This window comes from Trachypithecus francoisi, unplaced genomic scaffold (genome assembly GCF_009764315.1).
Source record: "Trachypithecus francoisi isolate TF-2019V2 unplaced genomic scaffold, Tfra_2.0 Lachesis_group11, whole genome shotgun sequence".
Classification (NCBI taxonomy): domain Eukaryota; kingdom Metazoa; phylum Chordata; class Mammalia; order Primates; family Cercopithecidae; genus Trachypithecus; species Trachypithecus francoisi.
Genome location: NW_022681456.1, coordinates 12741868 through 12767901, shown reverse-complemented (window position 1 = coordinate 12767901; position 26034 = coordinate 12741868). Strand labels below are relative to the sequence as shown.

General features: G+C 52.0%; 3 protein-coding genes and 1 long non-coding RNA gene across 14 annotated transcripts in view; 1 reads left to right on the top strand and 3 right to left on the bottom strand.

Annotated features, from left to right (window-relative positions):
* The window catches only part of GCN1 (GCN1 activator of EIF2AK4), a 69531-nt gene extending 68938 nt beyond the window's left edge, over positions 1-593 (bottom strand). For 2 of the 3 annotated variants that reach the window (XM_033220401.1, XM_033220403.1), the window contains exon 1: positions 454-593. In XM_033220401.1, coding sequence (XP_033076292.1) covers positions 454-471 — 18 coding nt within the window. In that variant the 5' untranslated portion in view covers positions 472-593. The remainder of the gene's footprint in view (positions 1-453) is intronic. The other variant, XM_033220402.1, reaches the window with a different exon arrangement.
* A 2184-nt stretch (positions 594-2777) lies between these two features.
* RPLP0 (ribosomal protein lateral stalk subunit P0) lies at positions 2778-6946 on the bottom strand. The gene is made up of 8 exons (XM_033220400.1): positions 6855-6946; positions 6503-6604; positions 5077-5252; positions 4885-4972; positions 4621-4767; positions 4324-4509; positions 3395-3535; positions 2778-3016 (listed from the first exon to the last, which is right to left on the bottom strand). The coding sequence occupies exons 2-8, from the start codon at positions 6554-6556 to the stop codon at positions 2852-2854; spliced, it is 957 nt and encodes a 318-aa protein (XP_033076291.1). The 5' UTR covers positions 6557-6604; positions 6855-6946; the 3' UTR covers positions 2778-2851.
* Positions 6947-15440: 8494 nt separating this feature from the next.
* Positions 15441-26034, bottom strand: part of PXN (paxillin) — a 64669-nt gene continuing 54075 nt past the window's right edge. For 5 of the 9 annotated variants that reach the window (XM_033220392.1, XM_033220391.1, XM_033220394.1 and 2 more), the window contains 9 exons: positions 25060-25947; positions 22110-22385; positions 21496-21804; positions 20789-20890; positions 20360-20530; positions 20084-20257; positions 19422-19503; positions 19129-19277; positions 15441-17573 (listed from right to left, as the gene is read on the bottom strand). In XM_033220392.1, coding sequence (XP_033076283.1) covers positions 17307-17573; positions 19129-19277; positions 19422-19503; positions 20084-20257; positions 20360-20530; positions 20789-20890; positions 21496-21804; positions 22110-22385; positions 25060-25947 — 2418 coding nt within the window. In that variant the 3' untranslated portion in view covers positions 15441-17306. The remainder of the gene's footprint in view (positions 17574-19128; positions 19278-19421; positions 19504-20083; positions 20258-20359; positions 20531-20788; positions 20891-21495; positions 21805-22109; positions 22386-25059; positions 25948-26034) is intronic. The other 4 variants (XM_033220397.1, XM_033220396.1, XM_033220399.1 and 1 more) reach the window with 2 other exon arrangements.
* LOC117089306 lies at positions 21609-22506 on the top strand. The gene is made up of 2 exons (XR_004439545.1): positions 21609-21933; positions 21984-22506. It is a non-coding gene; the product is annotated as an uncharacterized LOC117089306 (long non-coding RNA).

The window sequence follows — 26034 nt, the reverse complement described above, 5'->3', positions numbered from 1 at the left end:
ACTTGTTTTGCATGTCACAGAAATCGACGAGCAGGAACTCAAGCCCAGTCTGTATGAATCCAAAGTCTACACTCAAAGAACATCTGCCGAATACAAAGTTTAACGAAGACTTGGCGTTGGCCCGGGGCTCACAGCCGGAGGGGTTTGGAGAGAAGTAGAGGCTCGGTAAAGTGAACTTTTGCAACTCCGGGGTCGGGCAAAGGCCCCGCCGAGCTCCAGCTGCCGAAGTCGTGGCGGGAGCCCCGGACTCCTCGAGCCCGCGGTCTGCCTGCGCCGCCCCGGCCGGGCCAAGCCCGCAGCCGTGAGAGTCCGGCCTGAGACGGCCCCAAGACTACGCCCTCCACAGCCACCACCCCCAGCGCCCCTAAGCCGAGGAGCTAGAGCGGCCCCACCCGACGGCCACCGTCCGCACCCAGTTCCTCGCCCCGTTGGCCCCGCAGCCGCCCGCCTCACCTGCGTGTCCGCCGCCATCCTGCCGGGGCTGACTCCGGAACCGCTTCCGGAGCGCTTCCGGGTCACAGCGAGGCCCACGCGGCAGGGTGAGGCAAGGAGGCAGCTGGGGCAGGGCCCCGGGCTTGGCGCCACCGGGCGGGACGGCGGCCGCTGCAGCCCGGGCAGCCGGATCACGGGCTTGAAGTTGGCCCGCGCCGGAGCCACAAGACCTCCTCCCCAGGGCACTCTCTTCAGCCCCAGGCGCCTCGTGGGAGACTAGCGCTTGTAACGTGGTGAGCCCGGGGTGTAACGCTATGAGCCCGCCTTGCAGCCCCTGACCCACTTCCAGCCCGCAGGGCCAGCCTTACGTGGGCCTTTCCTGAGTGATGACTGCATTCTTAAGAAAAACAAGTGTTGCTTCCTAGATAGCAGGAACTAAAAACTAGGTAAAAGAGTCAGCGAACTAGTCTTTTGTCCTCAGTGTGTAGTTCAGTTGAGGGATGACTTGTACAGGGTTAGCAAACATAGGTAGATAAGGAGATCGGGGAAGGTTCAGAACTGAAGGAGGCCCCTGCCCTGGGGAAATGCTGGATGCCCCAGGCTGGGAGTTTTGAAGGCCACGAGGCAGGAGGCTACTTGCAGATGTGGCTGCAATTTAGAGAATAGGGTCCCCACAGCTTAGTTGTCGGCCCTGTTAGCAGTGACTTTCAAACCTTTGACACAGACCTAGTTAGAATGAACATACCATGTTCCGGCAGATCTGTAAGTGAAATACAGGAATCACAACAAAGCACCTGTTCTCAGCAGATGCTTTCTCTTTTTTTTTTTTTTTTGAGACGGAGTCTTGCTCTGTCGCCCAGGCTGGAGTGCTGTGGCCGGATCTCAGCTCACTGCAAGCTCCGCCTCCCGGGTTCACGCCATTCTCCTGCCTCAGCCTCCCGAGTAGCTGGGACTACAGGCGCCCGCCACCTCATCCGGCTAATTTTTTTTAATATTTTTTAGTAGAGACGGGGTTTCACCGTGTTAGCCAGGATGGTCTCGATCTCCTGACCTCGTGATCCGCCCGCCTTGGCCTCCCAAAGTGCTGGGATTACAGGCTTGAGCCACCGCGCCTGGCCCGATGCTTTCTCTTTAAATACTGGGGCCAAGCATGGTGGCACACGTCTGTAATCCCAGCACTTTGGTAGGCTGAAGTGGGTGGATCAACCTGATGTCAGGATTTCCTGACCAGCCTCGTCAACATGACGAAACACTGTCTCTACAAAAAATACCAAAAAAAAAAAAAAAAAAAGGCCGGGTGCAGTGGCTCATGCTTGTAATCCCAGCACTTTGGGAGGCCGAGGCAGGCGGATCACGAGATCAGGAGTTCAAGACCAGCCTGGCCAGCATAGTGAAACCCCGTCTCTACTAAAAACACAAAAATTAGCCAGGTGTGATGGCACATGCCTGTAGTCCTAGCTACTTGGGAGGCTGAGGTGGGAGAACAGCTTGAACCCAGGAGGCAGAGGTTGCAGTGAGCTGAGACCGCCATTGTGCTCCAGCCTGGGTGACAGTGAGACTCCGTCTCAAAAAAACAAACAAACAAAAAATTTGCCAGGTATGGTGGCAGCTGCCTGTAATTCCAGCTTCCTGGGAGGCTGAGGCAAGAGAATCGCTTGAACCCAGGAGGCGGAGGTTGCAGTGAGCGAAGACCAAGCCACTGCACCTGTCTGGGCAACAGGGTGAGACTGTCTCAAAAATACAAACTGTTCACCACCTTCTGAGTTGGAGCACCACCCAGCTTGAAAAACTGCTCTATGGGACTGACCCTAGCATCCACCACGTGCCTATCTCAGCTGACACTAAACCTACTCTACTGAGTGGCCATGGAAATAATTCTAGTGTAATACAGTTACAACTGTGTCTAGAAAACCATACAGGATGTTTGACTGGTAGCTTCATTTAGATACAAAGAGGTTACCCAAACATCAACACCTAAATACAAAGCTCTCTAGTTTCACCATGGCTTTGGTTTCTAGCATATGGCACTATAAAGCCTCAAAATTAAGGGCCAGGCACACGGTGGCTGAAGCCGATAATCCTAGCACTTTGGGAGGCTGAGGCAGGAGGATTCCTTGAAGCCAGGAATGAGACCAGCTTGTGCAACATCTCTACAAAATTAGTAGCTGAGCGTCATGGTGTGTGCCTGTAGTCCCAGCTACTTGGGAGGCTGAGAGAGGAGGATCCCCTTGACCCCAAGAGTTCGAGGGTGCAGTGAGTTGTAGTTACACCACCGCACTCCAGCCTGGGCAACAGCCAGACCCTGTATAAAAAGGGAAAAAAAAATACAAAATTAAGAGTCCAGAGACCTTTTAAAGAAGTAAGCCTTTATTTCCTTGTTTTGCAAATAAAGCTGGCTAAGTTGGTTGCTTTTTGGTGATTAGTCAAAGAGACCAAATCCCATATCCTCGTCCGACTCCTCCGACTCTTCCTTGGCTTCAACCTTAGCTGGGGCTGCAGCAGCAGCAGCAGGAGCAGCTGTGGTGGCAGCGGCCACAGGGGCAGCAGCCACAAAGGCAGATGGATCAGCCAAGAAGGCCTTGACCTGAAGGGGGAAGGGAGAAGTGGTCAAAATGGTCATCCACACTCTGCTACTACCCACCCTCCTGCCATGGTAGAGTTTAAGGAGCAACAATATCACAGTCAGTGTGAAGCCTTGCCTGTCAGAAGTGGCCCAAGCAGGACAGCTTGGGTATGGCCTAGTGAGGGGTGGTTCCTAAGGCCCAGCTCTTGCCCATTAACCCCCTTTGGGTCTCTTGTCATTTCTCAAGTGAGAAACGCCTTCCCTGCCCCCCAACCTCTCAAATATCCTCACAAAATTATCTGCTATATAAAATACAACTGTAAAGGCACTTTAGGCCACCATTTGTCACCCTAATTTGTCACAGTCAGGCCCACTGTGGTCCCAGTGGGATCCTTTTACCTTTTCAGCAAGTGGGAAGGTGTAATCCGTCTCCACAGACAAGGCCAGGACTCGTTTGTACCCGTTGATAATAGAATGGGGTACTGATGCAACAGTTGGGTAGCCAATCTGCAGACAGACACTGGCAACATTGCGGACACCCTGGGGGAGGGAGATTTCATTTTACGTGAGATTCCCTACAGGAAAGGAAGTCCAAGTAAAGCCTAATAAAGAGAACCCTTGGCAGACAGTAATTGCCAGGTTGGCAGCTCAGTCTCGAGAGGCCACTTCATCTTATACCAATTCAGACCCATCAAATGAATTTTGCCCTTATTCCAAACCCAGGTGTTCTGTATATCATTATTGATGGCATTTACTTCCAAACTTCCAAAGCCACTACCATAGTGAAAAGCATAAATGACTAACATAGCCATTGAGTTCCATGAACGAAAAATGTTCAACTATTTCCAGATGTGAATTTCATTCACTAGTCAAACTTTCAACAAGTATAAATGAAGCTACCTCAGAGTAGCTAATATCTAATTATATACATTAATTTCAATTTATCGTTTATCCAAGAAAAGACATTTTCTATCACTATTATTTATTATTTAAAGGGCATTTTTTTTTTAGACAGAGTCTCACTCTGTCACTTAGGCTGGAGTGCAGTGGCACCATGTCGGCTTACCGCAACCTCTGCCTCTTAAAGGGCATTTTGATGGCAAAATTTGACAGTCTTATTCCTGGCCCTAGAATAACAGCCCAGTACTGTTCTAAGACTTTACATCCATTAATTCATTAACTCCTTCAACAATCTTATGTTGTTATTGACATTTTACAGATGAGGCAGGTAGACAGATGAAAACAGTCCTTGGTTACAGGGACTCAGTCTGACGCTTGTCATGCTCTCAACCATCAGTGTAAGAGGGGGCAAGGCTGAGAGCATGTACCTCCAGGAAGCGAGAATGCAGAGTTTCCTCTGTGATGTCAAGCACTTCAGGATTGTAGATGCTGCCATTGTCGAACACCTGCTGGATGACCAGCCCAAAGGAGAAGGGGGAGATGTTGAGCATGTTCAGCAGCGTGGCTTCGCTGGCTCCCACTTTGTCTCCAGTCTTGATCAGCTGCACATCACTCTGAACAAGGTAACAGTGGGGCAGTAAACACCTGGACAACCAACAGACCCATGGCCACTAAAAGCAGCCCCCCATTTGCCTGGTTAGCACAGGCAAACCAGGTCCACTCACCAGGATTTCAATGGTGCCCCTGGAGATTTTAGTGGTGATACCTAAAGCCTGGAAAAAGGAGGTCTTTTCGGGCCCGAGTCCAGTGTTCTGGGCTGGCACAGTGACTTCACATGGAGCAATGGCACCAGCACGGGCAGCAGCTGGCACCTGATAAAGACAACAAACAGTGAGAAAAGCCTCTCCACTCATACAACCTGAGAATGGTCCATTTTGCTTTAAGGAGCAACTACAAAATCTCTTTAGCCAACTCAGCTGTCCCCTTACCTTATTGGCCAGCAACATGTCCCTGATCTCAGTGAGGTCCTCCTTGGTGAACACAAAGCCCACATTCCCCCGGATATGAGGCAGCAGTCTGCAAAGAGAAGTTTACGGGAGACAATCACCTTTCAGCACCATTCTCCAGGAAGAGGGAGATGGGCACTGGGTAGGGAGGACAAAACTGCCAGTGGAACTGACTTCTCCAGAGCTGGGTTGTTTTCCAGGTGCCCTCGGATGGCCTTGCGCATCATGGTGTTCTTGCCCATCAGCACCACGGCCTTCCCTCGAAGGGACATGCGGATCTGCTGCATCTGCTTGGAGCCCACATTGTCTGCTCCCACGATGAAACATTTTGGATAATCATCCAATAGTTGCTACAAAAAACAAGGCAGAGGAGCCAAGTTTAACAGGAAGAAAGAGGGAAAAAAAATGCCATGAGAAACTGAACCCCACAATTTGTTTCCATCTCACTCCCTTTCTTCTAAGCTTTTGAAGTCAGAGGGAGAGTAGGAGCTACGTTGTAACACTGCCAAACTGGATGACTGGTTTGCTGGGTATGAATGCTGAAAATCAGGTTTCTACATTCGATCAAGGAGTTTTTCCTTTAATTTTTTACTTTTTTTTTTCCCCAATTACGAGGCAGGTTTCCGATTCACTAAAATGGTTATCAGGGTAAAAAAAGGAATGTTCCAAATAAGCTGGTCAAGAGGGCTAGACTCACAGCATTCAAAGCACAATGTTAAGCAAATAGAGCAACATTATTACTTGTTAAAAGAATCTAGGCGTGTATATCCGGATTGTTGTACAATTCTTTTGAGTTTTGTGTCTGAAAACCTTTTAAGTGTGGGAAAATGTAATACAAACTATGCTCTACAATGCTGCCTAATTGCTTAAGCGCAGTACAGTCCACGTTTCTGGGCAAGGAAGACCCACCTCAAAGCCCATCCAAAAGTCACTGGACACTTAAGTTTCTTGACTGACAGGTCCTAAATATGCAACAACTTGCTTCCTTACAGTGAGTCACTACTGGCCTCAGACCTTCTCAAAGATGCAGTAAAAGTATAATGTGCAGCCGGGCGCAGTGGCTCACACCTATAATCCTAGCACTTAGGGAGACTGAAGCGGGCAGACCATGAGATCAAGAGATCGAGACCATCCTGGCCAACGTGGTGAATCCCCGTCTCTACTGAAAACACAAAAATTAGCTGGGTGTGGTGGCGCGCCCCTGTCGTCCCAGCTACTTGGGAGGCTGAAGCAGGAGAATCGCTTGAACCTGGGAGGCGGAGGTTACAGTGAGCCAAGATCAAGCCACTGCACTCCAGCCTGGACAACACATCGAGACTCGGTTAAAAAAACACAAAATAAAGGTATAACGTGCGCTCTTTTGGAAGCCAGACAGACCTGGATATGAATGCTGTCATCTTAGGAGCCACTTAACTTGCCTGAGCCTGTTTATCTACAACAGAAGGGACCTATCTCAGGAAATCGTTAACTAAATAGGATTTTCCCGAAAATGGCCTAATTCGGTAGCCGGTACTCAACAGACCCTCAGCACATAGCAGCTGACTCTCCCTATTTGCGCTGGGGCAACATGAAGGGCAGAGGCGACCCACCCTGCACTTACGATGATCTTAAGGAAGTAGTTGGACTTCCAGGTCGCCCTGTCTTCCCTGGGCATCACGGCGGTGCGTCAGGGATTGCCACGCAGGGTTTAAAGACGATGTCACTGAGGAGAGATAGGGAGCTCAGGCCTGGTCACCCCGACACCCAGCCCCCGCTCCTGGGCCTACGAAGAGCAAGACACGCGCAACCGCCCGCCGGCTCTAACTGGGGCATCCGCCGCCACCTTGGGGCGTGCAAGCCGCCACCGAGGCCCCAGGCGGAACAGGATAAGACTCTATGTTCCCAAAAGCCCCCAAAGACCCCTCCATGCTTCCCGCTGACGCCCCAGGCGCCGATCTGGCTAGTGCACCAACCTCCCACGAGGACGCCTGGCGAGAGAAGGGCCTAGCGCCCGCGCGTGCATTTTATATGCGAACAAAATAGCCAATCAGAAACCGCGGATAGCGCTCCTGTCTATTGGCTGGAGCCATCGCCCGTCCGACAAAGCTGAACGAATACAGGCAACCATTGGATAATATCGCTGCCACTCGAACCAACGGAAAGCCGCCTTTAAGTAGGGTCGTGAAGGAAGGCGCTGCCTAGCGTTGGAGGAGCTTGTTCTGAGCTGCTGCCACCTGCGGGGCTGGAGCTGGAGCTGCGAATTCGGAGGCCCCAGTTCCCTCTGCCACCTGGCCAGCTCGGCAAACTGAAAGGCATGAGATGGAGCTGAGACGTAATTGCACATGCTTAGAAACAGAATGGTCTCTTGTCTTCTCTAGTTTGTTTTTCCTCCTACCAAAACAGAGGGACCTTTAAAATCTGGCCGGGCGCGGTAGCTCACGCCTATATTCCCAGCACTTTGGGAGGACGAGGCAAGTGGATCATCTGAGGTCAGGAGTTCGAGACCAGCCTGGCCATCATGGCGAAATCCCGTCTCTACTAAAAATACAAAAATCAGCCGGGTGGGGTGGCACACGCCTGTAATCCCAGCTGCTCAGGAGGCTGAGGCAGGAGAATTGCTTGAACTCAGGAGCTGTGAGCTCTGCAGTGAGCTGAGATAGTACCATTACACTCCAGCCTGCGTGGCAAAGAGAGACTCCGTCTCAAAAAGAAAACAAAAACAAAAACAAAACCTAAGTCAACTCATCTCCTTATCTGCTCAAAACTTTCCATTTCCTCCAGAGTAAAAACCTAAAATCTAAACTACCTACAAGGCCCTACCTATCTGCCCCTCATGCCCACTCTGATCATCTCAGATGTTCTCCTCCTGACTTATTTGCTTTCCACCCAGATGATGCTCTGCTGCTTTTCCAGAGCAGGCTTAACTTGGGGGCTTTTGCATTGGCCATTCCCTCTTCCTAGAAAACTAGCCAACAAACATCCGTAGAGTAATTCACCTCCATCAAATCTTTTTTTTTTTTTTCCACCTCCATCAAATCTTTTTTTGAGAAGGAGTCTCACTGTGTTGCCCAGGCTAGAGTGCAGTGGAACAATCTCAGTTCATTGCAGCCTTGACCTCCCAGGCTGAAGTGATCCTCCCACCTCAGCCTCCCAAGTAGCTAGGACTACAGGTGCACACCACCACACCAGGCTAATTTTTTGTACTTTTTGTATAAACGGGGTTTTGCCATGTTGCCCAAGCTGATGTCAAACTGCTGGGTTCAAGCAATCCTCCCACCCTGGCTTCCTAAATTGCTGGGATTTCAGGAATGATGCACCTTGCCCGACCCTGAGATCTCTTTTTTTTTTTTTTTTCACTAAAACCCGTGGAATTATGTATTAAATGATCCCAAAGAATCAGCTATTTCAAAATTAAAAATTATTACAAAGAGCTTCATACATCATGTTATATCCTATATCACACACCATAAAACTGTCAGAAGTAGGCAGGGTGCAGGGTCTCATGCCTGTAATCCCAGCAGTTTGGGAGGCCGAGGCCAACAGATCACGAGGTCAGGAGATCCAGACCATCCTAGCTAACATGGTGAAACCCCGTCTCTACTAAAAAATACAAAAAATTAGCCAGGCATGGTGGCATGCGCCTGTAATTCCAGCTACTCCGGAGGCTAAGGCAGAATTGTGTGAACTCAGGAGGTGGAGGTTGCAGTGAGCTGAAATCGCGCCACTGTACTCTAGGCTGGGTGACAGAGCAAGATTCCCTCTCAAAAAAAAAAAAGAAAAAAAGAAAAAAGTCAGAAGTAGCCCGATTTCACATTACTGTATTATATTTATTTCCTTTTCTTTTCTTTTCTTTTTTTTTTTGAGATGGAATTTCACTCTTGTTCCCCAAGATAGAGTGCAATGGTGCGATCTCGGCTCACCGCAACCTCCACCTCCCGGGTTCAAGTGATTCTCCTGCCATAGCCTCCCGAGTAGCTGGGATTACAGGCATGTGCCACCTTGCCTGGCTAATTTTGTATTTTTGGTAGAGACGGGGTTTTTCCATTTTGGTCATGCTGGTCTCGAACTCCCAACCTCAGGTGATCTGCCTGCCTCGGCCTCCCAAAATGCTGGGATTACAGGCATGAGCCACTGTGCCTGGCCTGAGGCCTCTCTTATTTGTCTTTTTGGCTGTCTGTGCTCCATGGGAAGAATAGAAAATAACATGAATAGGATTTAAATGCTCTGTTTTGACAGGTTATTAAGATTCCAATCACACTGGGCACGGTGGCTCTTGCCTGTAATCCCAGCACTTTGGAAGGCTGAGGTGGGCGGATCACGAGGTCAGGAGATTGAGACGATCCTGGCTAACAGAGTGAAACCCCATCTCTACTAAAAATACAAAAAATTAGCCGGGTGTGGTGGCAGGCACCTGTAGTCCCAGCTACTTGGGAGGCTGACACAGGAGAATGGTGTGAACCTGGGAAGTGGAACTTGCAGTGAGCTGAGATTGTGCCCCTGCACTCCAGCCTGGGTGACAGAGCGAGACTCCATCTCAAAAAAAAAAAAAAAAAAGATTGCAATCACAACCTGCCTACTCTCCCTGATCTAGCTAAGTAGCTAAGTCCAGAAAGGTGGCAGAATGTCTCTAAAGCAGCCACACACACGCACACAAACACACACCAAAAAATGCCAGAAAAGATGGAAGAGTAAGAAAATCAGGCCAACATGAATAATTTGGTAGAGTTGTGGGCGGGGGTGGGGACGGTAGCAGGTTTAAAACCAAGACACTTGCTAGCATGGCAGGGTATATTGGTGCAGCTGACTGGCATAAAATTCCCTGAACAGAATTTACTACGGGTAGCTCAAGTGCTGTCAGTCTTATCTTGTTCCACCATATAATCAATAGCTCCAACTGAGACCTCCATGGGAGGCCAGGTTCTTATCCTCTGAAATTAGAGCCCACCACTGTATGAGATTTCCTACCACAGGGCTAGCTCTGTTGCAGGCAGTAGGGTACTGACTCTGATTTCTCTAAAGTCCTTTGTAAAAATTTTTTTTTTTTTTGAGATGGAGTTTCACTTTTGTTGCCCAGGCTGGAGTGCAATGGTGTGATCTCGGCTCGCCGCAACCTCCACCTACCAGGTTCAAGCGATTCTCCTACTTCAGCCTCCCGAGTAGCTGGGATTACAGGCATGCGCCACCACACCTGGCTAATTTTTTGTATTTTTAGTAGAGACGGGGTTTCTCCATGTTGGTCAGGCTGATCAACTCCTGACCTCAGATGATCTGCCCGCCTCAGCCTCCCAAAGTGCTGGGATTATAGGCATGCGCCACTGCACCCAGCTGTAAATATTCTTCTAATGATGCAAATTTCACCATGATGGGCACAAGCTCGAGTTCTTGGCTCACATCCTTGTTTCCAAGGCTCTGTTATAATAAAACATGGAGGCTTTTATGGTGAGGGACACTGGGGAATCACTGCAGGATACAGAACTAGGGAGTTGCAAGAATTACAGGAGTCAAAGTACTCTGAAACTATGTAGATTAAAATATGTCAAAAATGACTGTCTTTGGTATATCATAAGGATTGGCCGAACTATGTAGCTCATGGGCCAAATATGGCTACTGTCTGTTTCCGTAAATAAATTTGTGGCTGGGTGCAGTGGCTTACACCTGTAATCCCAGCACTTTGGGAGGCCGAGGCGGGTGGATCACGAGGTCAGGAGTACAAGACCAGCCTGGCCAAGATGGTGAAACCCTGTCTCTACTGAAAATACAAAATTTAGCCGGGTGCGGTGGCAGGCACCTGTAATCCCAGCTACTCGGGAGGCTGAGGCTGGAGAATCGCTTGAACCCAGGGGGTGGAGGTTGCAGTGAGCCAAGATTGTGCCTCTGCACTCCAGCCTGGGTGGCAGAGTGAGACTCCATCTCAAAAATAATAATAATAAATAAATAAATAGGCCAGGTGCAGTGGCTCACGCCTGTAATCCCAGCACTTTGGGAGGCCAAGGTGGGCGGATCACGAGGTCGGGAGATTGAGACCATCCTGGCTAACACAGCAAAACCCTGTCTCCACTAAAAATGCTAAAAATTAGCTGGGTGTGGTGGCGGGCGCCTATAGTCCCAGCTACTCAGGAGGCTGAGGCAGGAGAATGGCGTGAACCTGGGAGGCTGAGCTTGCAGTGAGCTGAGATCGCGCCACCGCACTCCAGCCTGGCCGACAGAGCGAGACTCCGTCTCAATAAATAAATAAATAAGTATATAAAGTTGTATTGGAACATAGCCTTGCTCACCTATTCATTCACACATTGTCTACGGCTGTCACAAGTGAGTGGTTGCAGCAGAGACTGTATGATCCCCAAAGCTTAAAATATCGACTATTTAGAATGAGACTCTGTAACCATAAAAAAGAAAGAAAGAAAGAAAAAAGAAAAGAAAGTAACTACAGAAAGTCGTATAGCAACAAAACTCTCCAGGAAGGTACTTATTAGGATACCTGTTATCAAAGGCAGTATGTATCATACAATGAGCATCAACTTTGAACCTAGATTTGACCCATATTTCTGCTGTTTATTAGGCTGAACAAACCTTGCCTTACAGAGTCATTATCAGAATTAAGTGTTATGATCTAACTCAGCAGTCCCCAAACTTTTTGGCACCAGGGACCAGTTCTGTGGAAGACGATTTTTCCACAGACACCAGGGGTCGGGGGGAAAGTGATTTGGGGATGAAACTTCTACCTCAGATCATCAGGCATTAGAGTCTCGTAAGGAGCGCACTACCTAGATCCCTCGTGTGCAGTTTGCAATACGGTTCACACTCCTGTGGGAATCTGATGCTGCTGCTGATCTGACAGGATGAGGAGCTCACTCGCTCGCCTGCTGCTTGCCTCCTGGTGTGCAGCCCAGTTCCTAACAGGTCACAGACCAGTACCGGTCCTTGGCCTGAGGGTTAGGGACCCCGATCTAACTGACCATACTTAGTACTACTAAACTGTCGTGTTCTTCCTTCCAGTCTGTCTGTCTTCATCGTTTCCGTCACTGATCTGAACACATCATAAGCACAAGACCTGGACACCTTTACAATAAGAAGTAGCACCTGTCTGGAACTGTATCTTGACTCTCACTGGTCCTTTTCCTTTGGTTGATGCAAAGCTTTCAAATCCTTTAGGTAGATGCCATTGTGAGTATCTATGGTACTATGATACTACTATCTATGATCACTTTGAGTATCTATGGTACCATGATAGTACTATCTATGATCATTGTGAGTATCTGTGATAGTCTCCTGCGCCTTCAAAATCTTTGCCTTCTCCATAGAACTTTCCCAAGTAGCATGTAAGATCCAAAGGTGTGAGACACACTGATCCAGAACAATCAGGGAGTGTAGTGAGGGGAAGGAAATGTAAATTGTCTCATCAGCAGTTATTTTTTATTTCATTTCATTTCATTTATGTCTTTATTTTTCGAGACAGAGCCTCGCTCTGTCACCCAGGCTGGAGTGCAATGGCGCAATCTCAGCTCACTGCAACCTCCACCTTCTGGGTTCAAGCAATTCTTCTGCCTCAGTCTCCAGAGTAGCTGGGATTACAGGCACCCACCACCACACCCAGCTAATTTTTTGTATTTTTAGTAGAGACGGGGTTTCACCATGTTCGCCAGGCTAGTCTTGAACTCTTGGCCTCAAGCGATCTGTCTGCCTCGGCCTCCCAAAGTGTTGGGGTTACAGGCATGAGCCACCATGCCCGGCCAGCGGTTATGTTTGGATGGCCTCTTGAGAACGGAAGCCTACGTGGGTTCTGTTGTCTGCATTGCTGTGGATCCTGAAAGGTGTTCTGTTGGCACTAGGCGCTGAGTCACGGGCAGGCCGTGGTGGTCCAATGTTCAGTTGGCATATTTCCACATGTAATTCAGGTGCCCAACTTCCGCCATAGTCTAGGGCTTCAGTCTTCACCCTGAGATCCCTGGTTTCATCAAGATGCTCAGCTCCATTCGGCAACTCGTGGACCCCCGAGATCTCTTTTTAATGGCAATGTATTACTGCACACTTCCTTTTGTCCTAAGTACTCTGTGCACATTTCTGAAGCTAATCTTTGCAACAATCCTCTGAGGAGATACAGTACTGTCAGTACTCCTATTTTATCGATGAGAATACTCACAGGAAGGTTAAATAATTTGCCCAACTCTCTCAGCCATTAAGTGATGGCTTCAGAACTGAAATCTAGGAGGAAGTTCAAAGCCCCTGGGCCTCACTGCGCTATACAGTCCCTTCCAAAGCCTGAGTCTGCCTCCCTCTGAATGCACTTTTCCAAGTATATACATATGCACAAGGTACATTTCCAAGGACCTCCTGGCTCTGATGATATAAATATCATCTCTAATTGTAGCACATCAATATAATGGAATACCATGAAGCCATTAGAAAATGGTACAGATCTATATTTATTGGCATGGGAAAATATCCACAAAGCAAAGTGAAAAGCAAATTATGATGAAATATACCATACCCAGCTGGGCATGGCGGCTCACGCCTGTAATCCCAGCACTTTGGGAGGTCGAGGTGGGTGGATTACTTGAGGTCAGGAGTTTGAGACCAGCCTGGCCAACATGGAGAAACTCCGTCTCTACTAATAAAGTACAAAAATTAGCCTGGCGTGGTGGCGGGTGCCCGTAATCCCAGCTACTCAGGAATCTGAGGCAGGAGAATAGCTTGAACCTGGGGGACGGAGGTTGCAGTGAGCCAAGATCGTGCCACTGCACTCCAACCTGGGTGACAGAGTAAGACTGCATCTCAAAAGAAAAGAAAAGAAAAGAAATATACCATACCCATTTCTAGAAATAAAATAAATCCAACATGGGCTGGAAGAATAAACCAAGTTATTCTCTTGAACTCCTGGGCTCAAGTGATCCTCCCATCTTGGCCTCCCAAAATGCTAGGATTACAGGCATGAGCCGCAGAGCCTGGCCCCGTCATTCTCTTTGGGTGAGCGTTGAAGGTAATTTTCACTTCTGAGCTCACTATAGCATGGGAAGGGTTTAGATTAGAATTCAACATGCTACTTTTGGAGAACCGTTCCGAACAACGGAGAAGCTGTGAAGACACAGCTCAAGGTGAAACAAAGCTGCCAGGAAGCTCTAGGGCAAGCTTGTCCAATCCATGGCCTGTGGGCCACATGCGGCCCAGGACAGCTTTGAATTTGGCCTAATGCAAATTTGTAAACTTTCTTAAAACATGATGAGATTTGTGATTTTATTTTTTTAAAGTTCATCAGCTATCATTAGTGTATTTTATGTGTGGCCCAAGACAATTCTTCTTTTTCCAACATGGCCCCAGGAAGCCAAAAAATTGGACACTCAGACAGGCGCAGTAGCCCACGCCTGTAATCCCAGTACTTTGGGAGGTCGAGGCAGGCAGATCACTTGAGGCCAGGAGTTCGAGACCAGCCTGGCCAACATGGTGAAATTTCGTCTCTACTAAAAATACAAAAATTACCTGAGTGTGGTGACGGACACCTGTAATCCTAGCTACTTGGGAGGCTGAGGCATGATAATTACTTGAACCCAGGAGGCAGAGGCTGCAGTGAACTGAGATCGTGCCACTACACTCTAGCTTGGATGACAGAGTGAGATTCCATCTCAAAAAAAAAAAAAAAAATGCCAGGAGTGGTGGCTCAAGCCTGTAATCCCAGCATTTTGGGAGGCCGAGGCAGATCACTTGAGATCAGGAGTTCAAGACCAGGCTAGTGAACATGGTGAAACCCTGGCTTTACTAAAAATACAAAAATTAGCAGGGTGTGGTGGCGGGTGCCTGTAATCCCAGCTACTCTGGAGGCTGAGGCAGGAGAATCGCTTGAACCTGGGAAGTGGAGGTTGCAGTGAACCGAGATCATGCCACTGTACTCCAGCCTGGGCAGAGGGAGACTCTATCTCAAAAAAAAAAAAAAAAAAAAAGATTGGACACCCTGCTCTAGGGCCTAGGACTGGAGCTGTGGATCTGACCAGGAGCAAAGAGGAGGCATGCAAATCGGACACGACCACGAGGAGGCAGAGACCCATTCTCAACTCTAAGTAGCTGCCTTTGGCAGGGAAGGGACTAACCCAAGTTGTGTGGGCTCAGGCACGGCCACGTCTGGTTCAGTGCAGGAACACAGGCAGAGGCAAGCCCTGGATCTGCATCATGGTTCTGCCCTCACTCAGACTGCCTTGTACACGTAGGTTCTTGTCTTGGAGCCTCTTTCCCCACCTCTGAATGAGTGGAAAGCCACCCACAGGCCCCTGTGAGGATGCCCTTGGTAAACGCAGGTGATCACACCCTGGGCAGGCCCTGCCCCACGAGGGCCCCGTCCCGCTGTTCCCAGCCTGTCCTCACCAACTGCCCAGGCAAGAGCAAAGCCCACAGGGAGGACCTGTGACCACAGGCAAGGACCACGGACCCCAGCCCCAGGGATTTTGACCTCAAGAAAGGAAACATCCAGAATTTACCCTCCGTCTGGTGACCCAGCTGCATCTGGGGTGGGTTTGCTCTCTGCTGGGACCACGAGGTTATCTCAGACCAGCAAGAAACGGCACTAGCACAGGTGAAAATCATGGGCAAACTTTATTGGCATAAATCACAGGAATTGAAATGGGAAAAGCCAGGTTAGAAGTTTACAGAGAAAAAATAAAATCAAAATCAAATTTTCAAATAACCATTGACTCAGAGGGTAGACCCCAGAAACCCCAGTCCCTCTTGGGGAGGGTCTGGGGGCAGTCACTGTAAACAGAGCGGTAAGGCCTGTGGGTGGAAGTGGAGACATCAGACCTCTGGAGGGACCAGGCTGACCTTCCCCCACAAACAAAGGAGAGACCCTCTTCGGAGACCCCAGCACACACGGCTTCTGCCAGGAGGCCAGTGGAGTGGTTTGGACTCTCACCATTAGATCCCGGTGGGGCCCCTTTCTCTTGATCAGGAGCCCAAGGCCTGGCTCCTCTTTCATCCTCGGTAAAGAGCTCTGGGGCTTTCCCCAGAGGAGCCTGTCCCTCTGCCCCAAATCCTATCATGCTCCTTTATGACCTTCTTTCCAGACCCCCTGAGTGCCGATCCCACCTGTGAAAGGGGAGGAGCAGATCTGGGGAAGGGATATGCCCAGAGGAAATCAACAAGACCAAAGAGACGTCAGAGTCCTGATGGCCAAAATCAGACACCAGCTTTCCTGAGAAGGCAGAAGAGAGAGCCCCACAGAAGCGGTGGGGGCTCAGAAGGTTCAGTGGGTTCACAGGGGAGCAGAGGCTCCTGAGGGCTTAGACAGGAAGCAGCCCCCCAAAACATACTTTCCCCTTCTCCTCCCGCAGAAACAGAACAGATGAGGTTCAGAATTCTAGGCCCAAAAGGGTGCGACACCCTTCAACCAGTTTCAGTGAAGAGCTTGCTGGCCTAGGAAGTAAAGAAGGGGTTTCCAAATACAGCAGTTTATAAAACAGTCCTGGTGAGCTATGAAGTGAAAGAGGGGGAGTCACAGGGCTGCTCCCAGTTCACCTGCTTGTGCTAAGAAAAAATAAAATACAAATTGCTTTCCCACCCCAACCCTCAGTACAAAGCAAACTCCACACCAGGGCCACCATCAGTGACAGGCCCAGTGGCGGTGGACAAAGAAGAGAATACAAAAGGGAACATCTTTAAAATCTCTTCAAAATCATTTTATATAGAGAAGTAAAAGCAACTCAGGCGATATGAATTCAAACCTCAGTGTAGAAATCTATCAAAGTCGGTACAGTGTCCAGGCACGCCGTCCCGGAGACGGAGGAAGTGACTAGAAAACATTATTGCTGGAGAGGCTTTTCTCAGTAGAACCAGAGCGGGTATAAAAGGGGAGGGCGGGTAAAGGCAGGGGCAGTTGCCAGGCCTACGGCACTGGAAGGGTAGGAGGAGCACAGAGAACCTTCCATGGCCCCTTGGGTTCTCTGCCTTTGGATGGATGGATTTATGCTGGCATTGTCTGGAGGGAGCCAGGTGTCCCCCAATAATCACAGAACAAAGACAATTAGGTCAGGGGGGAAATAAGGGTAAAAAGAGACCCCAACAGACCCTGCCTGCCCTTCCCGGCCCTCCGGCTGCACTGTAGAAATATGAGGAAGAGATGGCTCCAGTGTGGGGTGCTGGCCAGGCCAGTTCATGGGGACGTACGTGGGCTGGGGTGGGCCCCCAGCCTCTACCCCTGGGGAGGATGGAGTGGGCAGCCTGGGGAGAGCTGCAGGAGGGAGGAGGGGGCCCAGAGGCCCAGAGGCTCCGGCAGGGGTGAAGACAAGCAGGGGGACCCCTCACGGCCCTGTCCCTCCTGCACCAGCCGGGAACAAGGGTTCCAGTTTCAGTGGGTTTACCCCTTCACCCCCGGGCAAAGTATCTGGGTCACAGTAGCCGTTGGGGATGCTGGCTGGGGAAGGGGGGCAGAGACAGGGGCAGGGCGCCTAGCAGAAGAGCTTGAGGAAGCAGTTCTGACAGTAAGGCTTGTCGTTCTGCTCCTTGAAGGTGCCCTTGTTGAGCTGCTTGAGGCAGAAGGCACAGACGAAGTGCTCGGGGTGGAACTTCTTGGCCATGGCGGTGATGCAGCGGCCAGTGATGGGCTTCTGGCAGCCGGAGCACAGTGAGCCGCGCCGCTCGTGGTAGTGCACCTCACAGTAGGGCTGCCCGTCATGCTCGAAGAAGCTGCCGTTGACGAATGGCGTGAAGCATTCCTGCCAGGTGGAGAGAGGGGCTCAGGGGGCTGTCCCAAGGGCTAGAGCAGCACCCAGTATGATGGGGCCCAGATGGGCCTGGTCGGCACACTCGGAGTGACTCCTACTTGCTAGGCATTTCCTATGTGCCATGCTGTCCTAAACACTTATTTTTAATTTTTATTAAAAAAAAATTTTTTTGTAGAAATGGGGGTTTCACTATATTGCCATGCTGGTGAAATGCGGCTTCCAGCAATCCTCCCACCTCGCCTCCTTCAGCGCTGGGATTCTTTTTTTTTTTTTTTTTTGGAGTCTCGCTCTGTTGCCGGGCTGGAGTGCAGTGGCCGGATCTCAGCTCACTGCAACCTCAGCCTCCCGGGTTTACGCCATTCTCCTGCCTCAGCCTCCGGAGCAGCTGGGACTACAGGCGCCCGCCACCTCGCCCGGCTAGTTTTTTGTATTTTTTTAGTTGAGACGGGGTTTCACCGTGTTAGCCAGGATGGTCTCGATCTCCTGACCTCGTGATCCGCCCGTCTCGGCCTCTCAAAGTGCTGGGATTACAGGCTTGAGCCACCACGCCCGGCCTGCGCTGGGATTCTTTAATTCTTCCAACAGGGGAGGCAACTGAAGCACACAGGTGAAGTGACTTGCCCAGGATCATGTGGCTACTGAGTTCACAGGCTGGATTCATACACAGGTCTGACTCCTGAGCACTTAGCCAGGTGGCTGCAACAGTGTTCCCAGAAACACAGGTGTGACACTGGTGTGTGGTCAAACTCTGCATCCTAGATTCTCACTGGAGGTTCACATCACATATAGGTAGAAAAGGCTCTGAGAGGGGCCGGGCACGGTGGCTCACACCTGTAATCCCAGCACTTTGGGAGGCCAAGGGGGGGGCGCGGATCACCTGAGGTCAAGAGTTCAAGACCAGCCTGGCCAACATGGTGAAACCCCACCTCTACTGAAAATACAAAAAATTAGCCAGGCATGGTGGCGCATGCCTGTAATCCCAGCTACTTGGGAGCCTGAGGTGGGAGAATCACTGGAACCCAGGAGGCGGAGGTTGCAGTGAGCCAAGATCGCGCCACTGCGCTCCAGTTTGGGCCACAGAGACTCCGTCTACAAAAAAAAAAAAGAAAGAAAAGACAAGGCTCTGAGAAGTCCTGCAGGGAACAGTGTTTCCCAAACTCATTTGGTCACACAGCCCTTGTTGAATCCCTAATAACCTCTGTGGGGCCCCCAGAATGCAGTGGTTTTGGAAACCACGGCCCACTTCTGTCGAGTCTACTAAACACTTGCATTATCTCATTTAATTCTCACATACCTCCCAAATAGGAGTGGCCCAGGGCTGCTGCACAGGGCTGGACTGGGGGACATGTCTACCTTGCTCCTGGTTTGTCCCAGCCTCAGTACAAACCCTGGCCCTGGACTGGAGAAAGGAGACCCCCTGCCTGCTCCCCCCATTAATAACCCAAAAGGAGGCCTCTGAGTTGGATCCAGAGAGCACAATGAGCAAGACCCCTCTCTCCCCACTGCCTGCTCCTAGCCCCTCCAGATGCGTTCAGGGGCTCCATACCCGGCACACAAAGCACTCAGGATGCCACAGCGTGTTGAGGGCCGAGATATAGTTCTCCAGGATGGCCCGGGCGCAGCCGCCACACTTGGGTGCGAACATGTCGAAGTAGTCCTTGCGGCAGTAGGCCTTGCCGTCCTTCTCGTGGAACCCTGGGGAGTGGGAGTTTTGGAGGCACAGTTCATTCTGGCTCTAGAAGTGGAGCCACACTGACTCCAACCTCAGCAGCGTCTCCCACCCCCACCTCCCCGGCCGTCCTGAGAGGCGGCAAGTCAGTCCGCTGGTCCAGCCCGTACCTTCAGGACCGAAGAAGGCTCCACACTGGGCACAGAAGAAGTGTTCAGGGTGCCACGTCCGGTCAAGGGCTGTCACCACTTTCTGTGAAAGCCAAGTGTGGGATCAAGACTGAGCTCCACCCCACTGGGCAGATCTCACAACTGAGATGCCCAGCAAGGCCGCCTTCCACCCGCAGCTCATAGCCACAGACAGAGAAACACTCCCAACATGGAGGTCTCTCCTAACTGTGTTGTGAACGCCTCTAAGAATTCAGCGTTACTGAGGATGGGACGAGCCAGACACACACCCTCTCTAATCCTCACCCCAAGCAGAGGGCACAAGTTCTACTATGACTCCCATTTTATAAGTGAAGAAACATAGGCTCAGAGAGGCCAGGCATTTCCTAAGTTCACGGAGTGGGAGAGGGAGGCCGCTGGCATCCAGCTCCATTTCTGTCCTCAGGGCTCCTGAGTCCTGGGACCTTCCGGGAGTCTCCAGAGAAGGGAAGCGAGATGGGAGGTGAGGGGAGGTGGGGCTGCCTGATGCACATCAGGACAGGCTGTGGTTCAGGTGTGGGTGTGAGTCCAGCCGCACTGTTCCCTAGCCCTGAGAGTCTCCCACGACACCCCCTGAACCCTCAGAGGGCTGCAGTGAAGCGGGAATGAGTGGATAAGGAACTCACATCCAGGATGGGGCCGTTGCAGTAGTAGCAGCGCGGGGAGAAGAGGTTGTGGTAGTCCTTTTCACAGTAGGGCTGTCCATCCCGCTCGAAGAAGTTCCGGGATCCGATCTCCTCCTGGCAGTGGGTGCAGACAAAGTGCTCGGGGTGCCACGTCTTCCCCATGGCGGTCACAACCTGAGGAGGAGATGAATGTTGTCCAGGGCCGAGGCCAGCCCCGGAGCACCCCCACCCCTGCAGGGGTCCACTGGCCACACCCCGCCCACTCCCCCTCATCACCTGCCCCGCGATGGGCTTCTTGCAGGCCCCGCAGACTCCTTTGGCGACCGTGGCAACCCCCAGCTTGTTGAGGTCGGACTGCAGGCTCCCCAGCATGCTGTCTAGCTGGCTCCCGGGTTTCGGGGGGCCCCCAGGGGGCGAGCTGCTCCCTGTCTTCCCCTGGGCCATGAACTGTGGAGACAGGGAGGGGCTGGTCAGGAGTCCTGAGGCTCGGGGTACGGTGTCTGGCAGCACAAGGATGGGGGTACTTTTCTCCCTCCTGAACAGATGAGCTGATGGAGACAAGACGTACAACCTCCTCCAGGGGCCAGGAGCCCTAAAGTGGGAGTGACATCAGCAGGACTCATGGTCGGAAGGGCACCCAGCAGGCACGGCCAAGCCCAGGGAGAGCACGACACGCAGGACACCCAGCCCAGCCTTGGCACTGACCCCTCCCTCGTCCTGCCCTCCGGGGCTGCTCCGCCCGCTGTCCCGAGGCCAGCCAGCCGCCCAGCACCGCTCCCCATCCGCTCTTTGCTCCAGGCCCTGGATCTTAGATAGGGGAAGAGATGAGGATAAGAAATCTTTTTTAAAAATTAAAGAAGAACGAATACGGGACCTTGTCACTGGACTAAAAGGGAATCTAGGATGAGATCTGAGGGTTTCTCCCCCACTGGCAGGACCAAAATTGGGGAAAAAAATCTGGAGAAAAAGAGCCCTGAGAGAGAGGCCCAGGGAGAAAGGAAGGAGGACAGGGAGGGGAGTCGACCAAAGGCAGAGGACATGGCAAGGGGAGGTGGCCAAACTCAGTGAGGAGGCCTCACCAGGCACTGGGCCTGGGGGCTGGAAGGGAGGAGACAGGTTTCCGGTCTCCTTCTGGAGTGGCTTCCTTCCTCGATGTGAGCCCAGGGCAGTACCGAGGACCAGTCGAGGAAGGAGCAGACACAGGCGAACCCACAGGAAAGCAAGAGGGCGGCAGACCTTCCAAGTAGGGGAATACCAGGGTCAAGGTTTAAGGCAGGACTGTGGTTACTGTGCTGGGGCTGGTGGATGGAGGGATGGAGGGTATCTGAGTGTGTATATGTGTGTGTGCAGAGTGGGGGAGGCTCAGGCATTAGGACAGGGGACAGAAAGGGAGGGGCTCCTTTAAGGCCTGCCTGCATCGGGGGGAAGAGCGGGTCCTCATCGGTCTGGCAGCCCACGGACCTCATGGTGTGGGGTGCAGGAGTGGAAAGGGTGGGGCCCTGCACCCCCTCATCATGGGGCTCTTCCCCTGCACTCTGGACCTCAGAAGAACCACAGGTGTAAGCTGAGGGCCCCAGAGGGGAGGAAGTGGGCAGGCTGGGCAGGGGAGAAGAGCTGCTGGCCGCGGCGTCTGTGCGATGCTGGAGCAAAGGGACAGAAGGAGAAGCCAGGACAGAGATGGTTCTTCTCAGGGGAATGGGAGAGCCAGGAGGGAAGACAACCTGGGGAAAAGAAAGGAGGGACAGCGATGAGGAAGAAATCGCCAGCTCAGCCCACGGGGCTGGGGGGACCTCCCCAGGCTTCCCCTGGGCCTTCCCACTCTGCACCAAGAGTGGGACCAGTCTTCCAAGGTCACAGGAGGCAAGAGACTCCCACCCTCCCCAGATCTCCCCTCCACAAGGTCACAGGAGGCAAGCAACTCCCACCCTCCCCAGATCTCCCCTCCAGCCAGCACTGGGGCCAGAAGAACCTGGACCCCAGGTGCTTGGCTCTCGCCCAGCCCCAGCCCTGGGCATCTTCTTGCCACCTTCTCTACAAGTTGCCCCCCGGCCCGCTTCCCACGTGGCTGCACGGTGATGACGATGCCCTCGGTCAGCCAGTCCTGGGCAGAGGGCCCTGCTGCCTCCGCCGGCTCCTCTGCCTCAGGCTGGATGCCCAGCCGCCCCTGCAGCTCCGCGATGAGCTGCTCCTGGGATGGGGTCCTGCTCAGGGTGGCAGGGTCCAGCCGGCGGCGAGGGGAGGGCTCCCGGGACATGGGGTGTGCGTGGCCCGTCTCCCGGCTCCTCCTGATCACAGATCGGATCTAGGGGGAGGGGGGTAGGCTGTCACCGTCCCACTCCGAGCTTGCACACACTGCTCAGGCCACACTCAGATGCCTCAGGAGAGGCAGCACAGAAGAAAACCACCAAAGAGCCAAGCAGAGGTGGGTGGAGGCACGGGGGGGGCAGATCGGATGGGCTCCAGGAGCACAGGCTGCCAGCGAGACCTCTGAGCCAGCATTTACCTCCAAGTTGGCCACTGACCTTGGGCAAGACACTTAAGTGCCGTGGGCCTCAGCTTCCCCTTCCTTAAAATGGAACCACAGGATTTTCTTAGCTTACCACACAGGGTTTGCGCAAGAATTATTCCAGAGGATGTAAGTGCATGCCTTGACAAGGCATACGGCTTTTTCTTTTTTTTTTTTTTTTTTTTTGAGATGGAGTCTCGCTCTGTCGCCGGGGCTGGAGTGCAGTGGCCGGATCTCAGCTCACTGCAAGCTCCGCCTCCCAGGTTCACGCCATTCTCCTGCCTCAGCCTCCCGAGTAGCTGGGACTACAGGCGCCCGCCACCTCGCCCGGCTATTTTTTTGTATTTTTTTTAGTAGAGACGGGGTTTCACAGTGTTAGCCAGGATGGTCTCGATCTCCTGACCTCGTGATCCGCCCGTCTCGGCCTCCCAAAGTGCTGGGATTACAGGCTTGAGCCACCGCGCCCGGCCGGCTTTTTCTTTCTTTCTTCCTTTTTAATTTATAATAGAAAAAGTCTTTCCTTCCAAGAACTTTTTTTGGGGGTACGGAGTCTCACTGTGTTGCCCAGGCTGGAGTGCAGCGGCACGATCTGGGCTCACTGCAACCTCCGCCTCCTGGGTTCAAGAGATTCTCCTGCCTCAGCCTCCTGAGTAGCTGGGATTAAAGGCACGTACCACCACGCCTGGCTAATATTTTCTTTTTTTAGTAGAGACGGGGTTTCACCATGTTGGTTAGGATGGTCTCAAACTCCTAACCTCGTGATCCACCTGCCTTGGCCTCCCAAAGTGCTGGGATTACAGGCGTGAGCCGCCATGCTCAGCTGGCCAGGAACTTTTTTAACTAGTTTTTTTTTTCTTATTTATATTATTATGCTAATATTACACTTATATTACGCTATTATACTTGTTGGTAGTGTTTTGAGGGGTTTTGATTATTTCATTTTGTTTTCCAAAGAGGCATAAAGCTTGGGGGATTTGGGTTATTTTATTTTTGTTTGTTTTTTTTTTTTTTTTTTTTTTTTTTTTTTTTTTGAGGCGGAGTCTCGCTCTGTCGCCGGGACTGGAGTGCAGTGGCCAGATCTCAGCTCACTGCAAGCTCCGCCTCCCGGGTTTACGCCATTCTCCTGCCTCAGCTCCCGAGTAGCTGGGACTACAGGCGCCCGCCATCTCGCCCGGCTAGTTTTTGTATTTTTAGTAGAGACGGGGTTTCACCGTGTTAGCCAGGATGGTCTCGATCTCCTGACCTTGTGATCCGCCCGTCTCGGCCTCCCAAAGTGCTGGGATTACAGGCTTGAGCCACCGCGCCCGGCCAACTGGTTTTTTTTTTGAGACAGTGTCTTGCTCTGTTGCTCAGGCTGAGTGCAGTGGTGCGATCACAACTCACTGCAGCCCCAAACTCCTGGGCTCAAGTGATCCTCCTGTTTTAGCCTTCCCCGCAGCTGGGACTATAGGCATGAGCCACCACACCCAGCTAATTTTTAATTTTTTTGTAGAGACAGGGTTTCGCTGTGTTGCCTAGGCTTGTCTCAAACTCCTGGGCTCAAGCGATCCTCTTGCCTCAGCCTCCCAAAGTTCTGAGATTACAGGCATAAGCCACTGTGCCTGGGAGGGGCATAAAGTTTTTTCTTTTTCTCTTTTTTTGTTTTTTGAGAACGAGTTTTGCTCTTGTTGCCCAGGCTGGAGTGCAATGGCGCAATCTTGGCTCACCGCAACCTCCATCGTCCGGGTTTAAGCGATTCTCCTGCCTCAGCCTCCCGAGTAGCTGGGATTACAGGCGTGCGCCACCATGCCCAGCTAATTTTTTTGTATTTTTAGTAGAGACAGGGTTTCTCCATGTTGGTCAGGCTGGTCTCAAACTCCCGACCTCAGGTGATCCACCTGCCTCGGCCTCCCAAAGTTCTGGGATTACAGGCGTGAGCCACCACGCCCGGCCCGGCATAAAGTTTTAATTAAGTAAAAAGCAAGTAATAAAACTACTGTCAGCCATGGCCTATTGAGGGACCACATGCTGTGTTCTAAATACTTTCCAGGAATTATCTCATTTAGGTCTTTGGACAATCTTGATGGAAATGGCCTATTTACTCCCCACTTTACAGATGAGAAAACTGAGGCTGAGGGAGGGGGTTGCCCAAGGTCACAGAGGTAGCAAGTGTTAGAGATGTGGTTTGGATCTAGGTCTATCTGGTTCCAAAGTCCATGCTTCTAACCATTTCACCACATCAGAATGTCAAGGCTAGCTCATCTGAAAGGAAAAAGCCTTAACAAAACAAGAGGTGTGTTGACGCTATGAGAAATGCCGGGTCCACAGAGCCCACTGCCGAGTGCTGACTGTCAGGTCTGGTCACAGTGTCTCAAATTTTCTGCCCAAGCAGACACGTGCAGAGCGGGAGGCTGCATGCAGTTAGTGAGGAGCGGCCCACACTCAGACCCGCCAAGGGCCATGCCCAGCAGCCATGCGAGCTGGCGCCTGCCTGGCCAGAGGTGGAAATCCTCTCCGTGGTGCTGGGTGTGCTCGTGGCCATGGCACATGGAAGCTCTGGCTGTTCCTTCCCGGCCTGGGTGGCAGCTTCGGTGGTGCCCTCTGGGCTCCTTGGGGTTTCAGGTCCCTGGGTTGGCCTGGCCATGCTTCCCCTCTCAGTCATCTTTGCACCTAGCTGCTCCATGGTAACTGAGGCAGGGGAGCTGCTTCCCAGCCTCCCTGGCTCTGGCCTTGGCCTCTCCTGCTGTAGGCCGTGTTCCTCCGTGAGAGTCCAGGTATCTGGGAAGACAGCCTGCCGGTCCACTGCCATTATAGCTGGCTCTATTACTTCTTGGAAGCTTCGAGCAGCTCCAGAGGGGGGCATTCTCTCAGGCCTGAATACCTCTGAAGCCCATGGCTGCTCCCTTGTGGCAGCCAAGGCCTCCTCTGGGCACGAAGGGCTGGCTGGTGGCCCCTGGGGCTCACCAGGCTCTTGGGGACCTATGCTTCCAGCATAGGGTACAGTGTGGCAGCGGGGAGCCCCAGAGAGCTCACGTGTGAGGGTCAGCAGGTGCCTCCAATCTCGACCCTGGCTCTCTGTGCCCACTGCCCACAAAGAACCCTCCACAGAGGGAGACCTTGAGTTGAGGATATCAGGCATCACCCCAAGACCAGCCAAATCAAGCCAGCTGGGGGCCACAGGAGGTAGAAGGCCTCGTCCACTCTGCTCAGTACAAGGGAACTCTGGAGTGTGGCCCTGGCCTCGAGGGGAGGGTTTAGTGGTGGGTGGCAGGAATACAGATGGTATGGGAGGAGGAGAAGGAGGAAGGGAGCAGTATGAGGATGGAGCAGAGCTGGGCAGCAGCCCTGGGACACTCAGGGCCACAGAGGAGGAGCTGGTCTGGAGGAGGAGAGAGAAAGGCAGAGGGGAGAAGAGAGAGAGAGAGAGAGAGAGAGAGAGAGAGAGAGAGAGAGAGAGAGAGAGAGA